General features: G+C 40.2%; 1 protein-coding gene across 6 annotated transcripts in view; it reads left to right on the forward strand.

The window, feature by feature from the left end:
• The window catches only part of BBS9 (Bardet-Biedl syndrome 9), a 440,716-nt gene that overhangs the window by 203,567 nt on the left and 219,544 nt on the right, over positions 1-17,605 (forward strand). For all 6 annotated transcript variants that reach the window (XM_008261624.4, XM_008261625.4, XM_002713746.5 and 3 more), the window contains one exon: positions 11,203-11,298. In XM_008261624.4, coding sequence (XP_008259846.1) covers positions 11,203-11,298 — 96 coding nt within the window. The remainder of the gene's footprint in view (positions 1-11,202; positions 11,299-17,605) is intronic.

Below are 17,605 nucleotides of genomic sequence, written 5' to 3' on the forward strand. Positions count from 1 at the left end.
ACCAAAGTTTCCACTGTGTCACATCTATTACGTTTCTTGGTGGCGGGATGGCACTAAAAGAAAAAAAAAAATCTCAGATTAAACCAGTCTTTTAAATCATTTGTTAAAAATCAGCACCATTGGCTGTGAGATGTATCCTGACCGTTCCATTAATGGATAGGATTTAGAACACAATGAGTATTGCCCACAAGATTTAGAAAATTGCAGTTGGGATGGCGCTGTGGCACAGCAGGTTAACGCCCTGGCCTGAAGCACTGGCATCCCATATGGGCGCCAGTTCAAGTCCTGGCTGCTCCACTTCCTATCCAGCTCCCTGCTATGGCCTGGGAAAGCAGTAGAAGATGTCCCAAGTACTTGGGCCCCTGCACCTGCGTGGGAGACCCAGAAGAAGCTCCTTGCTCCTGGCTTCAGATGGGCGCAATTCCTGCTGTTGTGGCCAATTGGGGAGTGAACCAGCGGACGGAAGACCTCTCTCTCTCTCTGCCTCTCCTCTCTTTGGGTAAAGCGGATGGAAGGCCTCTCTCTCTCTCTCTGCCTCTCCTCTCTTTGTGTAACTCTGACTTTCAAATAAATAAATAAATCTTTAACAAAAATAAAATGAAATTAAAAAAAGAAACTTGTGGTAAGTCAAGTTTTGAGTTATTAACTACTTTAAGTTAGAAAACTTATTGTTCATTAATTTGAAATGCTTTATTTAAATGTAACTGTTGAAAACATATGCCAAATCAAATGCCACTTATTACAACTATTCCCTTAAGTTTGAATTAAGATACATACATATATAAATCGTTAGGAATTTTTTTAACCTGTTGATTCCTTTCCTTCTGTTTTCTTCCCTTCCTTTCTTCTGTAGCCAATTTTCTTGTAACAAATTTTGATTATTAAAGGTAGAGAAGATTACTACCTTTGTAATATCTTGCATAAATTTGGCTCTGTGTGTCTCTTATACTGCTCTGTGAAAATAATTGGAATTATGTTGAACACTGAGTTTATTGGTGCCTTTGGAAAGTATTTGAGCACTTGGCCTCTTAGAAGTTGATCTTCTTTGTAGATGGGTAAAACCTAATTAGAGATTGAATAAAAACATATGTCTTTGACCAGAGAGTCAGTCTGTGAAATATGAATTGGACAGTAAGTAGTAAGGAAAGCATAGATTGTGCATTCATCTTCCTCCTGCTGTGGAGGTCAATTGTTTTGATGTCACAGATATCTACTGCTCATATGTGTATTTAATCCTGATCTGTAAATGAGGCTCAGTGACAATTTTCACAAGTTCTCCCAAGATACAATATATGTGATATATCATGTTTTTTTTTAATTCCTGGATTTGTGTTCATATTGAACATACTAGAATCATATAACTGTTTAAAATAAGTTTCATTTCATTCTTATCACATGTATGCCTTTGGTATGTTGACATTTTCATTATAAATCTTCTATGTCTACTTTCAGTTGAAAGAAGTAAATTAAAGAGCTTCACAGAGAAGAAATAAAATAACTTGTAATCTTTGGCTCTTCTATTTGTTTACTCCAGTTCTTTTTTGTGAACAAATATAGCTATATTCAAAATAGCTTTTCTTATTGTGAAAAAATGTGAAGTTTAGAAAATATGGATAACCAAAAGGAAAAAATTAAAGTTACCAGTAATTCTATCATTCAACAATATCAACTTATATTTTATTACTTTTTTCCTAATATTTTTAAAAGCGTTTTTCTAAGCATTTATATCCCCAAAGACTTTGGTTTTCATCATTATGTGTTTATTATATTTTAAATGATTGCATAGTATTCTATCATAAATGGAGACTATATTATCATCTGACCCGTATTATACTTTAGATATTTATATTGTTTTTAGTTTACTTATATTATAAACATACCTGTGATGAATAACTTTGTAACAATACTTCTCTACGCTTATTATTTCTTTGATGCATATCTAAAAGTGAAATGACTGTGTTAAAGGATAAGAATATTTTTAAGGCTTTCACATTGGAATACCTGGGTTCAATCCCTAGCTCCAACTCCTGATTCCAGCAACTTGTTAGTGCAGACCCTGGGAGGCAGCCGGTGATGGCTCAAGTAATTAGGTCCCTGTCACCCATGCGGGAGACCTGGATTGGTTCCCAGCTCCTAATTTTGCCTCCCTGTCTGTTGTTTGGAGAGTGGAGCAGTGGATCAAAGCATTGTCTTTTCATCTGTCTGTTCTCAAACACAACAAGAAAACAAAACTAATGTCAAGTTGGCTTTCTGAAGGGCAATATCAGTTAATCCTGTCAACAGTGTTTGAATGAAGATGTCTAGTATCTAAATCTGTGCCAATGTAGAATATTATAAGTGTAATTGATTTTAATATATTTAATGACTATATTAAAATATTTATTTGCATGTGAGTGCATTTGAAAACATTCATGGAGAAGGAAATAAAAAAGATCAATTTATTTTGCTGAAAAAATTGAAATCTATGCACATGCAAGACAGCCAGAAAGTTCGTGGAAAGTACATATACAAAAAAAACTATGGGTTTTAAATTTTGGCAGTCAAATAAACTTTTAGTTCTCTTTTCCATGAACTTTTGGAAGTTCATGTGTGTGTACATGCTTGTTCACTGTTCACATTTGTGTGTGTATATATACACATATATCAAACAGCTGTTTGGGGGCTTCTGATTTAAAAGTGACTTAAGCAATATAGACATAGTATCTCATATGAAGAGAAGTCCGGACATGGGCGTTATAACCTGTTGTAGTGCTTTGTGACCGTTGTTAAAGACCTCACTTTTGTCTTTGCAATCTGTCTTCTAATTGGTTCCATGGCAATAGGATATTTAGTTCAGCTTTAGGCATCTTTTATAACTACCTGGCAGGAGGTAGGGGAAGAGATGGCTGTAGTAACAGCTAAAGCTTTTATCAGAAAAGCATTTTTCCAAAAACGTCCTTGGAAATTTCTTCTTAGGTCTCGGTAGTGACGATTTTGTCACGTGCCTTCCTCTAGCCGTGTGCAGGGCCGAGAACTGATGTGGGAAGGCCAGGGAAAAGGGAGCTGGGATCAATGCTAAATTAGCTGTCAGTGCTTCTGTCATCATCCTGGTATCTTTACACAAAGCTTTTTACGTTAATAATAGATGTGTCATTTGATAGCAGTCTTTTATGTTACCCAGATATGGGACTATCTCTTCTTATCAATCTATTTGTATTTTAATTATTAGATAATATTCCATTGTTTAGGGATATCCTGTACTTGCAGTTTTTTATGCCTTTCTGTTTCTCTTAGGAGAAGTGCTTTGAAGACAAATGATTGAATTAACAAATATGCACATTTAAAAACTGTATTCCAATGACAAACTGTCTTCTGGAAAAATTTTTTCAGTTACACTCCTAACATCAGGGTTCATATCCAGGTTAACTGTAGGATTTGTTAGATCTTTTTAAGTTTATGACATTGCTAGGTGAAAATTGACTTCTCATTTTGTATTTTCACCTCTAAATTATTTGTTAGCCGTTGAATTTTTGTTATTTTTATTAACTAGTTATATTTCTTCTGTGAACATATAGTTTATGTATTTTAAGGATTTCTTTCTTTCTTTCTTTCTTTCTTTCTTTTTTTTTTTTTTTTTTTTTTTGACAGGCAGTGAGAGAGAGACAGAAAGGTCTTCCTTATGTTGGTTCACCCCCCAAATGGTTGCTCTGGCCGGCGGTGCGCCGATCTGAAGCCAGGAGCCAGGTACTTCCTCCTGGTCTCCCATGCGGATGCAGGGCCCAAGCACTTGGGCCATCCTCCACTGCCTTCCTGGGCCACAGCAGAGAGCTGGACTGGAAGAGGGGCAACCGGGACAGAATCCGGTGCCGCGACTGGGACTAAAACCCGGGGTGCCGGCGCCACAGGCAGAGGATTAGCCTAGTGAGCCGTGGCGCTGTTCTATTTTAAGGATTTCTATTAAAATATTTATTTACTTACTGAGAGGCAGAGACACAGAGAAAATAAGAGGGAGATAGATGTAGAGAATGCCTGCTAGCCAGTTTACTTCCCAAATGCCTGCAACAGCCAAACTTAGCTGGCTGAGACTGGAGCCAAGAACTCAATTTACGTCCCCCACATTGGTGGCCAGACCCAAGTACTTGAGCCTACAGTGTTGCACAGGGTCTGCATTAGCAGGAAGATGGAGTCAGGAGTGGAAGCGGGGTTCTGAACTCAGGTACCACGATGTGGGATATGGATATCTTAAAATCATTTCAAGGGGTCGGTGCCTTGGCTTGGAGGGCTGGGCCTCCCCCTGCATTGCCAGCATCCCATATAGGCACTGGTTCATGTCCAGGCTGCTCCACTTCCAATCCAGCTCTCTGCTATGGCCTTGGAAAGCAGTAGAAGATGGCCCAAGTCCTTGGGCCCCTGTACCCTTGTGGGAGACCTGGGGGAAGCTCCTGGCTCCTGACTTCGGATCGGTCCAGCTCCGGCCATTGCAGCCATTTGGGGAGTGAACCAGTGGTTGGAAGACCTTTCTCTCTCTGGTTTTCTCTGCCTCTGCCTCTCTATAACTGCCTTTCAAATAAATAAATAAATAAACCAAAAACCAAACCAAACCAAACCAAAACAAACAAACAAAAAAAAACATTTCAACATCTGGGCTAAATGTCCTCCCAGTTTTGAATTTTTAGGTAGTAAAATTTATTATTTATTTTCTTTATGGTTTCAGCATTTCATATTAGACTTTCTATGGCCTTTTCTATTCTGATTGTAAAATATATGTTGATATTTTCTTCTGGTACAATTTGGTAAATTTTACTCTGTAAATACCTGTGAAACCATCGACACTGTGTGGATTTTGAACATATCCATAATCCAAAAAAAGTTTTCTCATGCCCCTTGGGAATCCAGTGTCTCCTATCCCCAGACAACCACTGTCCGCTTCCTGTCTTTATAGATTAGTTCATATTTTCTAGGATTTTGTAAACTAAAATTATGTGATAGGTGATGTTTTGTTGTCTGTCTTCTTCACTTTAACAGATGATTTCTAAATATATTTTCTCAGTCTGTGGCATGTATTTTCATTCTCTTAACAGAGTCTTTGGAAGAGTGAAAGTTCTTAACTTTTATAAAGCCCAATTTATCAATTTTTCCCTCTATGCATCATTATTTGGATGTTATATCTGAGAAATCTTTACCAAACCCAAAGTTACAAGGTTTTTCTCTTGGTTTACATTTTATATTTAGTTGTTTTACTCATTTTGTTTTATATGTATATATATTATGTGATATGGGCAAAATTCATGTTTTTGTGTATAATTTTCTATTATAGCATTGTTTTGGAAGACTATCCTTTTCTGTGAATTGTGTTTGCAACTTTGTGGAAAATTATCAAATCATATTTATAAATATCAATTTTTAAAAAAATTTGTTGTATTGATGCATTGTCTTTGTCCCTCAAAATTTTTGTGTACCAATACCATAGTATTTTCATACTTGTGAATCTGTAATAACTCTTGAATTCAGGTAATGTAATTTCTTCAACAGTATTCTTGTTTTTCAGAGTTATCTTGAATATTCTAGGTCCTCTGTGTTTTCAAATGAATCTTTTTTTAAATTTTTTTTTTTTAAATTTTTGACTGGCAGAGTTAGACAGTGAGAGAGAGAAAGACAGAGAGAAAGGTCTTCCTTCCGTTGGTTCACCCCCAAAATGGCCGTTACAGCCGGCGTGCTGCGCTGATCTGAAGCCAGGAGCCAGGTGCTTCCTCCTGGTCTCCCACACGGGTGCAGGGCCCAAGGACTTGGGCCATCCTCCACTGCCTTCCCGGGCCACAGCAGAGAGCTGGACTGGAAGAGGAGCAACCGGGACAGAATCCAGTGTCCCAACTGGGACTAGAACCCGGGGTGCCGGCACTGCATGTAGAGGATTAGCCAAGTGAGCCGTGGCGCTGGCCATCAAATGAATCTTATAATTAACTTGCCAATTGAAAAAAAATTTCTGCTGTGATTGATTGGGATTGGATTTGCATTGATTCTAGATCAATTTGGAGATAATTGAGACTTTTTTTTTAAATAAAGGTTTATTTATGTATTTGAAAATCATAGTTACAGAGAAGGAGAGGCAGAGGCAAAGAGAGAGAGAGAGAGAGAGAGAGAGAGAGAGAGTGATCGAGAAAGAGAGAGATAGCTCTTCCATCCACTGCTTTATTCCCCAAATGCCACAACAGCCAGGCCTGGGTCAGGCCAAAACCAGGAGCAGTGAACTCCATCCTGTCTCCCATATGGATGGCAGGGGCCCAAGTACTTGAGCCGTTGTCTGCTGCTTTCCCAGGGACAAGAGCAGGGAGCTGGATCAGAAGCAGAGAAGCCAGCAATGGGATGCCACAATGCAGGTCCGAGATCTTAACGATGTTACAATAGAATTTGCTTTAGTTATTCTAATTGTTTAAGATGAAAGTACATGCCTTCATATGTTTAAGCCTTGGTACATTTCTTTCAGTGAGGTTTTGTAGTTTTTTTTTTTTTTTAATATTTATTTATTTTGTTTGAAAGTCAGAGTTACAGAGAGAGAGAAGGAGAGGCAATGAGAGAGAGAGGTCTTCCATCTGCTAGTTCACTCCCCAATTGGCCACAATGGCCGGAGCTGTACCAATCTGAAACCAGGAGCCAGGAGCTTCTTCTGGGTCTCCCACATGGGTACAGGGGCCCAAGGACTTGGGCCATCTTGCTTTCCCAGGCCATAGCAGAGAGCTGGACTGGAAGTGAAGCAGCCAGGACTTGAACTGGGTATACTTTAGAATTTTTACAGCTATGTTCACCAGGGATATTAATCTGTACTTCATTTCCCCAATAATTGTGAGGGTGTATCATAAAAAATGATGTTTGTGGAATGAGTTGAGAATTATTTTCTTTCTCAATTTTTTTATATGAGTATGTAGAAGTTTTATTCTTTTTTATTTTAATAGGGTTCACTAGTGAGTGATCTGGGCTTACAGTTCTCTTTACTTAAAGGCTAGTTTTTAGACCATAAATTTAATTTTTTCCTAAGACTTGGGACTATTCTGGTTATCTGTTTCTTCGTGAGTGAGCTTTTTAGTTTTTGTCTTTGAAAGACTGTGTCCATTTCATTTAAGTTGTTGAGTTCATTGCCATTGGTTGTTTACAATAGCTCTTTATTATATTTTTAATGTCTCTAGAATCTTTAATAATGAAACCTCATTTATTACTCATATTGGTAATTTGTGTCTTCTCTCCTGATTTTTTTTTTATTTTTAGTTTTTATTTATTTGAAAGGTAGAGTTAGTGAGAATGAGAGACAGAGAGAAAGGTCTTCCTTCTGTTGCTTCACCCGCCAAATGGTTGCTCTGGCTGGCACTGTGCCGATCCGAAGCCAGGAGCCAGGTGCTTCCTCCTGGTCTCCCATGCAGGTGCAGGGCCCAAGCACTTGGGCCATCCTCCACTGCATTCCCAGGCCAATGCAGAGAGCTGGACTGGAAGAGGGGCAGCCGGGACTAGAACTCAGTGCCCATATGGGATGCTGACGCTGCAGGTGGAGGATTAGCCAAGGGAGCCACGGTGCCGGCCTTCCTGATCTGTTTACAAGAGGTTTATTCCTTTTATTGAATATTGGAAAGAATCATGTTTCCATTTTATTATTTTCTCTGTTGCTTTTTATTTTACATTTCTTTGATTTTCTTTAATTTTACTTCTCCTTAATTTGGATTTAATTTGCTCTTCATTTTTTAGTTTCTTTTTAATGTAATCTGTTAATACTATAAATTTTCTTTTTATATAGTCCATTAGCTGCATCCTGCACATTATGAAATGTTGTGTTTTCATTTTCATGGAGTCTAAAATGCTTTTTAATTTCTTTTTTGGCCCCAGTGTTATTTAGATATATATTCTAGGGATCAGCTCTGTGGCACAGTGGGTTAAACTGCTGCCTGCAGTTCGAGTTTCTGCTGCTCCACTTCCAATCCAGCTCCCTGCTTCTGTGCCTGGGAAAGCAGCGGAGGATGGCCCAAGTGCTTGGGCCCCTGCACCACATGGGAGACCAGGAGGAAGCTCCTCGCTCCTGGCTTTGGCCTGGCCCAGCCCTGCCTGTTGTGGCCATTTGGGGAGTAAACCAGCAGATGGCAGATCTCTCTCTCTCTCTCTCTCTCTCTCTCTCTCTCTCCCTCTGTGTGTGTGTGTGTGTGTCTCCCTCCGTCTCTGTAACTCTATCTTTCAAATAAATAAATAAATCATTAAAAAAGTATTTTCTAAATACTTGGAATTTTTGTAAAGATATTTTTGTTCTTGATTTTTATAATCATCCTTCTGTATTCATGGTATATTGCTTCCAGTACTCCTCAGAGATGCCCAGCTTTGTGGATGCTCAAGTCCCTTACATAATCTAGTGGTCTAGTAATTGCACAAACCTATATACATCCTCTCATCTACTTTAAATCATCTCTAAATTTACTTGTAATACCTGATACAGTGTATATGCTGTGTAATGAGTTGTTATTCCTCATTATTTAGGAGTAATGTTAAGAAAAACAATCTGTAAATGTTTACTAAAGATGCAGTTTTTATTTTTTATTTTTTAAACATTCATTTTATTTATTTGAAAGACAGAGTTACAGAGAAAAGTGGAGCCAGAGAGAAAGAGAGGTTTTCCATCTGCCACTACACTCCCCAAATGGCTGCAGTGGCTGGAGCTGAGCTGATCTGAAGCCAGGAGCCAGGAGCTTCCTCTGGGTCTCCCATGTGGGTGCAGGGGCCGTGGACTTGGGCCGTCTTCCACTGCTTTCCCAGGCCATAGTAGAGAGCTGGATCAAAAGTGGATCAGCCAGGACTCGAATTGGTGCCCATACAGGATGCCGGCACTGCTGGTGGTGGTTCTACCTGCTATGCCATAGTGCTAGCCCCGGTTGTTTTACGAATCTTTCTTTCCTTTATCACTATCTTTTTTTGGGATTAGTGGTATGCTTTGATTTCTTACTTTTTAATCTTTGTATGGCTTCTGTAGCTTTTTATGGTTACTGTGAAGCTTAAGTAGAACATTTCGTAGTTACCGGCTCATAGCTTTATAGTTTCATAAAAGCAACTTACATTGCATATAAAAACTCTACACTTTTATCCCATCCCTCTCTTCTTTCATTTTGTGTTTTTGATGCCATGTACTTTTTGTATCTGAATATTTATGTGTTTCCCCAAATTTGCAAAGTTTTCTGCTATTATTTCTTTAAATAATTTTTTACCTCTTTCTATTTTTCTTTTCCTTCTCTAACTGTCGTACTGTTGTATGAGATCTCTTGTTGCTGTTCCCTAAATCTCATAGACTTTTGTTTACTTTTTTAAACATATCCACTTTATTTACTTTTCAATCGTTTAAATCCCTGAGAGGCAGAAAATCACGTGGGTTGTATACCCAGTGACATTAGCAGAACAGTTGATTGGAACTGGACATGAACCATGTTTCTGTGGGCTTGAGTTACCTTTCCCAGATTGTTCTGGTTTTATTTGGTGCCACCAGGAGTCATTCTGTTCTTTCTCTTCTACACCTTGGTGTATCTCTTGCCAGGATAGAATTCAGTTTCATCTCAGGCACAGATATCTTCAATTTTAGGAAAAGTTGTATGCTCCTTTTGGTTCCAGGGACTCTGCTTATAGCAATCAAAAATAGCCTTGAACCACACAGCTTTCTAGAAGCATTTGCCCCCCCCCCCCTTTTTTTTTGACAGGCAGAGTGGACAGTGAGAGAGAGAGACAGAGAGAAAGGTCTTCCTTTTTGCCGTTGGTTCACCCTCCAATGGCCTCCGCGGCCGGCGCACCGCGCTGATCTGAAGCCAGGAGCCAGGTGCTTCTCCTGGTCTCCCATGGGGTGCAGGGCCCAAGCACTTGGGCCATCCTCCACTGCACTCCCGGGTCACAGCAGAGAGCTGGCCTGGAAGAGGGGCAACTGGGACAGAATCCGGTGCCCTGACCAGGACTAGAACCCGGTGTGCTGGCGCCGCAAGGTGGAGGATTAGCCTACTGAGTCGTGGCGCCGGCCAGCATTTGCCTTTTAGAAGTTGTGTTTCCAGCAGCCCTCCACAGTTCCAAGGGGGCCACAGGTGAACAGTAGACTTTTTATATTGATGTTCTTTTTTTAAATAAAAAAACCCTCTACTTAGTTTCACTTTATTTGAAAGAGAGAGAGAGAGAGAGAGAAAGAGAGAGAAAAGAGAGAGAGGAGCAAGGGAGAGGGAGAGAGGAAGACAGAGGGAGAGAGATATCTTCTATCCTCTGGTATGTTCCCCAAATGCACAGAACAGCCAGAGCAGGGCCAGGCTGAGCTGGGCCAGGCTGAGCTGGGCCAGGAACTTCATATGGGTCTCCCCAGGTGGGTGCAGGAAGGCAAGTACTTGAGCCATCACCTGCTGCCCCCCACTGTGCCTTAGAGAATGCTGGATGGGAAGCAGAGTAGCTGGGACTTGAGGCAGGCACTCTGACGCGGGATGCAAGCATCCTAAGTGGTGACTTTAACACTGCCACGCACCTGCCTTTCCTTTTCACTTGTTTGAGGAACATCTGTATTTATAGTTTTAAATAAACAGAGATGATTTTCTGGGATCTTGTAATAATTATTTGTGTTTTGCTTTTAGTTTCTGTATATAACTCATATCTTTAAATGTATTTCATATATTTTACTGCATTGCAGTTATTGTCTTTTATGATACTCAAATATATTTGTCTTTGGCCAGTGATAGTCTCTTTAAGTTTGTACTCAAATTTTCTCTCTCTCTTTTTTAAGAGAGTTATTTATTTATTTGAAAGGCAAAGTCACAGAGGCAGAGGCAGAGAGAGAGAGAGAGAGAGGTCTTCCATCCACTGGTTCACTCTCCAAATGGCCGCAAAGGCCACAGCTGAGCCAATCTGAAGCCAGGAGCCGGGAACTTCTTCCAGGTCTCCCACATGGGTGCAGAGGCCCAAACACTTGGGCCATCCTCCACTGCTTTCTCAGGCCATAATTGAGAGCTAAATTGGAAGTGGAGCAGCTGGAACTTGAACCAGCATCATATGAGATGCCGGCACTACAGGTGGCAGCCTTACCTGCCACGCCACAGCGCTGGCCCTGGCACTAAATTCTTTTCATGAAGCTCTACTGGTCATAACTAGTGATATTAACAACTTATTCACCAAAGTTTCCTATTTTAATTGTTACATTTTTTCTTTGTGATCACATTAGATGCTTTTTCCTCTTCTTTGTAGGATTTGCCAATCAATCAGAAGATGACCAGGTGAATGTGATGGGTTTTCGTTTCTTAGGAGGTTCCCGAGTTACCCTTCTGGCTTCCAAAACTTCTCGTGAGTAAAACCATGCTATTTTGCTTTTGAAATTTTCTGCTGAGAACACCACATCACAGAACATCCTTACAGCCAGGAATCCTAGAAAGGGTGATGTTAAATTAGGTAGCAAATGACTAAGAGCTGTGGTAGTAAGTGTATTTTTTTTTTTTTTTTTTGTGGTAAGAGAGTTTGGGAGGAGAATTTAGAGTTTTAAAATATTTTTGAGATAGATGTTTGGTTAATTATGTTTTAGGAACTGTTAGAAATTGAAATTGATTGCTGTTTGATTTTTGGGATATATTCTTTTCCCTGGCTCTTGGACATTGGTAAAAACGAATGACTTTTGCTGAGTCTAATCCCAGTCATCGGGCGATTAGTAATTGTTATATTCAAGTTTGACTTTCAGAATTAAATATATTGTAATGATTTATTTACCTCACATGAGAATGATAGTTGAAACTAGTCAATGGAAACTGACTTCTGAGGTATGTGGTGTACTGGAGCTACTGAATATTGTTATATGTTAAATGGAAATCTAGTAAGATATTGAGAAAGAAAGTCTTTTTAGCAAACTTGGGTCCAGGAGCAAATTGTGTGTTGGAACAGTCCGGTGGAGTATGGTCTCATTAATAAAAAATCTTTGCTGTTTGTACTTTTACTGGGAGATTTTCTGCCTTAGCATTCTTTCATGATGATAACTATCTTTCTCTGTTTTTGTGTGTAACACATCCTTAAATATCATTTATAAGGCTGGATGAATGGTCAACGTTTTTTCAATTTCAGTTTGTGTTGGAAGGTGTTTATTTCACCTTCATTTGTAAATGAGAGATTTGCTGGGTACAGTATTCTGGGTTGAAAGTTTTTTTCTTTTAGGACTTGGACTGTATCTCCCCTTTCTCTCCTAGCCTGTAGGATTTCTTATGAGAAATCATTGTTAGTCTAATTGGAGATCCTCTGAAGGCAATCTGGTGTTTCTCTCACGCATATTTTATAATATTTTCTTTATGTTTCACTGTTGACATTTTGTCTATAATATGTCGTGGTGAAGATCTTTTCTGATCTATTAGTACTTCTTGTACTTGGTGTCCCTTTCTTTCTCCAAATGAGGGAAAATTTCTGTTATTGTTTTATTGAATAGGACTTCTATTCCATTCTGTCTTTCAACACCTTCACAAACTCCTAAGACATGTATGTTTGGTTGTTTGATAACATCCCATAAATCTCAAACAGTATTTTTTAAATACTCTTTAAATACTCTTTAAATTTCCTCATTTTTTCCTCTTTTTTTTTTTTTTTTTTTTTTTTAGTTTGAGATCTTCCCAAGCATTTGTCTTCTAGCTTGGATATTCTTTCTTCTGCTTCATCAAGTCTGTTGTTAAGGATTTCCACTGTATTTTAAAACTGTTTGACATATTTAATTCTTTCTTTCTTTCTTTTTCTTTTCTTTTTTTTTTTTTGACAGGCAGAGTGGACAGTGAGAGAGAGACAGAGAGAAAGGTCTTCCTTTTTGCCATTGGTTCACCCTCCAGTGGCTGCCGCGGCTGGCGTGCTGCGGCCAGCGCACCGTGCTGATCCGATGGCAGGAGCCAGGTACTTCTCCTGGTCTCCCATGGGGTGCAGGGCCCAAGCACTTGGGCCATCCTCCACTGCACTCCCTGGCCACAGCAGAGAGCTGGCCTGGAAGAGGGGCAACCGGGACAGAATCCGGCACCCCGACCGGGACTAGAACCTGGTATGCCGGCGCCGCAAGGTGGAGGATTAGCCTAGTGAGCCACGGTGCTGGCCAGACATATTTAATTCTTCATTTCTATTATTTCAGTTTGATTTCTCTTCAATATTTCTACCTCCCAGCAAAATTTTCACCCATGTTTTGTATGGATTTATTTATCTCAGGTGTTTACTTCTCTGTGTTTTGAGTAATCTTATGATCATTCTTTTGAATTCCTTTTCAGGTGTTTCATCAATCTGTCCTCACATTCTAATACTGTGTGTTATGTTCTTTTTGGGGAGTCATATTATCTTCCTTGTCTTTAAACATCTGTGGAAGCACTTGTTGGTTTTCTCCTCTGTTGGCTTTTATCTTTTTTTTATTTTTTTCTTGGAGGATCACTAATGGCTTACAACTTAGGTGGATAAAGAATAGCCTTGCCTAGTGGCTGGTCACTTCTTATTAACAATTTGGTATGAATTGCTTCATCATATTGGCCTGCAGTCATTGGATAACTTTAGAAAGGACCCTTGCCAAATCCAGAGATCTGGTAAAGAATAGGATGTGAGCTTTCAAGTTTACAGCAGTGTAAAGCACTATAGGAAGGGATGTAAAGGTCAAGTAGGCCAGCAAAAAGCCCCGGCTGCCTGGGAGACAATAGTGTAAATATTTTGTTAAGGACCATAATGACAGAGACAACACAATAAAATGAGTGGAACTGGACGGCAGTTTTGACACTGTAGGGAGAACATAGTACAAGAATGTTGAAATCACATCAAATCTAATTAACAAAACTAACTTTTATATAGCATTCAAAATAAACTTTTTAAAATTGTATTTGAAAGTAAGAAAAACCGAGGGGAGTGGAGAGAGAGAGACAGAGAGAATCTCCTAGCTAGTCTCAGTCCAGATGTCCCACATGGGAGACGGGAGATGGGAGACAGGGACCCAAGTAATTGAACAGTCACCTACTGCTTCCTAGAGTGTGCATTAGCACCAAGCTGGAGTCAAGAATGGAGCTTGAACTCAGGGACTCTGATACAGAATGTAGGCATCTCAAGTAGCATCTTACATGTTACATCAAATGCTTGCCCCTCAAAATAAACTTGCAAGCAATATAAAGCTTCAATGTATTCTAAAGCTCCTAACAGTTCTATATAACACAGTTCCAAACCCTTTCACAGATATTTTACTATTTTTTTAACTTTTATTTAATGAATATAAATTTCCAAAGTACAGCTTATCGATTACAATGCCCCCCCCATAATTTCCCTCCCACCCGCAACCCTCCCCTTTCCTGCTCCCTCTCCCCTTCCATTCACATCAAGATTAATTTTCAATTCCCTTTATATGCAGACAATCAGTGGCTTTTATCTTTTAAAAATATGTCTGTGGCTTAGTGGAGTATCTGCTCCTTCAGTGGAAGTGTATGCTGGGTGGGGCCAGGTAACTCTGGCCATTGCTTGAGGGTAAGGCAAGAGTCCAGGGTGACACCCAAGTTTGGGCATCGTAGATCTCTATTACCAGCAGTAGGAGGGTATGATCTTGTTGGCTGGCATGATCACATGGTCATCTCCTTCCTGCCAAGGTGAACCACCCACCCAGGGCAAGCTTGCCTTCAGCCCCACAGTGCCCAGGCACCTCACTCATGCTGGTGCCTCAACTGTGTAACTGTGGGCAGTCCTCCGTGTGAGAGTGGAACCCTGGGCCTCTGAAGCCAGACACAGTCACTGCCCTATCGCACAGTCACAGAATTCTCACAGTCACAGGGTTACAGGGTTACAGGGTTAGGTCTCCCACAGTCAGAGGGAGCAGAGCATCAAATTTCCACCCCATAAGCCGCCCCTGTCTACTGAAGAACTGTGACATTCTCAGAACCAGCTGCCAAACCATAGAGGCTGGTCAGTGCTCCCCTTAGCAAGTATGGTCCTGGTATGGGGCAATGATAGAATGAGATGGTGGAGGGAGAGCTTCATGGGCCTAACTGATGCCCTGCCTCCTTGCAACCCTACAGGGAAGACTCAAAATCAATGGGGTCCTCAGATTTATACCTCTGATAAAATCCTGCCGTAGTACATGAGCTGCAGCAGCCTCTACTTGCTTTACTGAGATGGTGTTTCCTCCCCACTGGTTGCTGTATGACTTGCTTCAAGAAGATGGCATCCTCTCCATCTGTTGGCTGCAGGAGTCGGGAGTGGTGTCCTCCTCGCTGTGGCATTATTGTAATGTTCCCGCTGTTCCCAGTGTCTGTTCTTTTTGTGGACTTTCCACCTAAAACTTCTTTCTAACTGTCCTCTGGGAATGCAGTTCTTCTTCTGTTATCTTCCTGTGGTTGGAACTAGAATGTCTTTTCCTTATTTGGCCTTCTTGTATCTTCTAGAAACTATACTGATGTGTCTTTGGCTAAACTCATACAGCTTCTGGAGTATGTAGATTAATGATTGGTGAAATAGACTTGGGTACAACTAATGGCTCTAGAACAAGGCACAGAGATCAAAGGCAAGATGACAATTTTCTGTAATTTTCATGGTTTTTGTGGTTGGTCCTGATACCGTATTGTTTATAATGGTATCATTAAAAACATTTATTTTATTATCGTATGTCTTAAAAGGTCTATTGTCAATGAATTTTTAAGTGTACAATATATTGTCATTAATTATAGATTCATGAAATTATTTAGCTTTAGGTTAGCTTCAGTCTTCAGTTGAAAGAATAATTTTGGTGCATTTTCTTGGTTTAACTGTTCTTCTTAAACTAAAAACATTCTTGCAACCTTTTTTGACAAATTATATGCATCTGTTTGATAATGTACCTACAATTGAGACCATTAAAAAAGCAAATATCCATTGTATGTGCAAATGAGCATATTTATATCCTAGTGCATTATATTTGTTCTTTTTTAGATAAAATAACTCTTAGTGTACTGATGTTGCCCATGATTATCTTATTATTATCTAAATTTCACCAAATATCTAGTTGTATAACTGATCTTCTCAGTGTATTTGAATACATGGAAATGCCTTGACACAATCACAGCATGGGAATATAGACTAAATAATGGAACAGGATGGTACCTTTTAAACAAGGAACTAGATGGACCCTGTAATCTGAGACCTGAATAGTAGCCTTGACCATTCCCTGATGGTTTTTTGTCTTCTGTCATCCAGAATCCTACCTTCATGATGCCTTTGATGAAGAGAGAGAGATGTGAAAAGAAGTCAGTTTTCTAGGGTTGAGGCAGGTGTTGGTGCTCCCTTCTCTATTAGGCTATTCATCCTCAAGGAAGGACTGATAGAATTTGTACCCAACCTGTTTTTAGCATTTTTCTGTTTATGAAAAATACATAGTAATTTTTTCTTTTTTTAAATTTATTTTTTAAAGAATACAAATTTCATTAGTACAACTTTGGGAATACAGTTATTCTTCCCATCACATCTGCCCTCCCACCCACACTCCTACCCTTCTTCCTCCTCCCTCTCCCCTTGCCAGTTCCATTCTCCATTAATTTTCATTTTCAATTAACTTTGTACACAGAAGACCAACTCTATACTAAGTAAAGATTTCAACAATTTGCACATACACACACACACACACAGTTTGAGAACCAGTTTTACAATTAACTCTCATAATATAACTCACTGAGGACAGAGGTCCTGCATGGGTAGTTAGTGCACAGTGACTCCTGTTGTTAATTTAACAATTAACACTCTTCTGTATGACATCAGTGACCACCCGAGGCTCTTGACATGAGCTACCTAGGCTATGGGAGTCTTTTGAGTCCACAGACTCTGTCAGTTTTGCACAAGGCAATAAGCAAAGTGGAAGTTCTCTCCTCCTTTTAGAGAAAAGTACATTCTTCTTTGCCACTTCTGTCCATTGGTGTCTCACTCAGGGAGATCCTTCATGTAGAACATTTTTTGCCACAGTGTCTTGGCTTTCCATGCCTGAAATGCTGTCTGTGGGGAGCAATCCGGACTAGACTGAGTTACTGGAATTAAGACTTATTCTATGCATCTGCTCTCCCACAATATGGCGCTGGGAGAGAAGTAAACAGCTTCTGCACAGCTGCCTCCAGTTCAACCAATAAACTGTAGGACTTGCTCCTGATTGGAGGAGAGCAGCGTACTCGGCGTGTGGGCAGCCGAGTTGGGATTGGCAGAGGAGGACTATAAAGGAGGAGAGAGACGGCATGCACCAGGAACATCTAAGGGGAACATCTAGCTGAAGGAACACCTGTGCAGCCCCCGAGAAAGCCGGCTGGCGGTGTGCCTCTCCCCTGCGGAAGTGGGGAATGTGGCCAGGGGGAACCGCCCTTCCACCGGGGTGGAAGGGATAGTAGCCAACCCGGGAAGAACCAGCAGCAAACCCGGGGAGGGCCGAGCAGACAAAAGAACAGCGCAGGGCTTAGTGTCGTTCCTCCACGAAGAGGGGGAGCGACAGCTGTCACTGGCTTTTCTGCCAGAACAAGAAGCCTTAAGGTCTGATTCTGAGGTCAGAGTGTTACTTAAAGCAATTATTATTCTATGAGTCTGCTAGCACATAGTATTAATTCTAGTTTGGAAATCTGGATTGACCAAAAATTCCTTCATATAAAAAGAATCCCATAGTAAACAGTCA

Source organism: Oryctolagus cuniculus, chromosome 16, assembly GCF_964237555.1.
Source record: "Oryctolagus cuniculus chromosome 16, mOryCun1.1, whole genome shotgun sequence".
NCBI classification, from domain to species: domain Eukaryota; kingdom Metazoa; phylum Chordata; class Mammalia; order Lagomorpha; family Leporidae; genus Oryctolagus; species Oryctolagus cuniculus.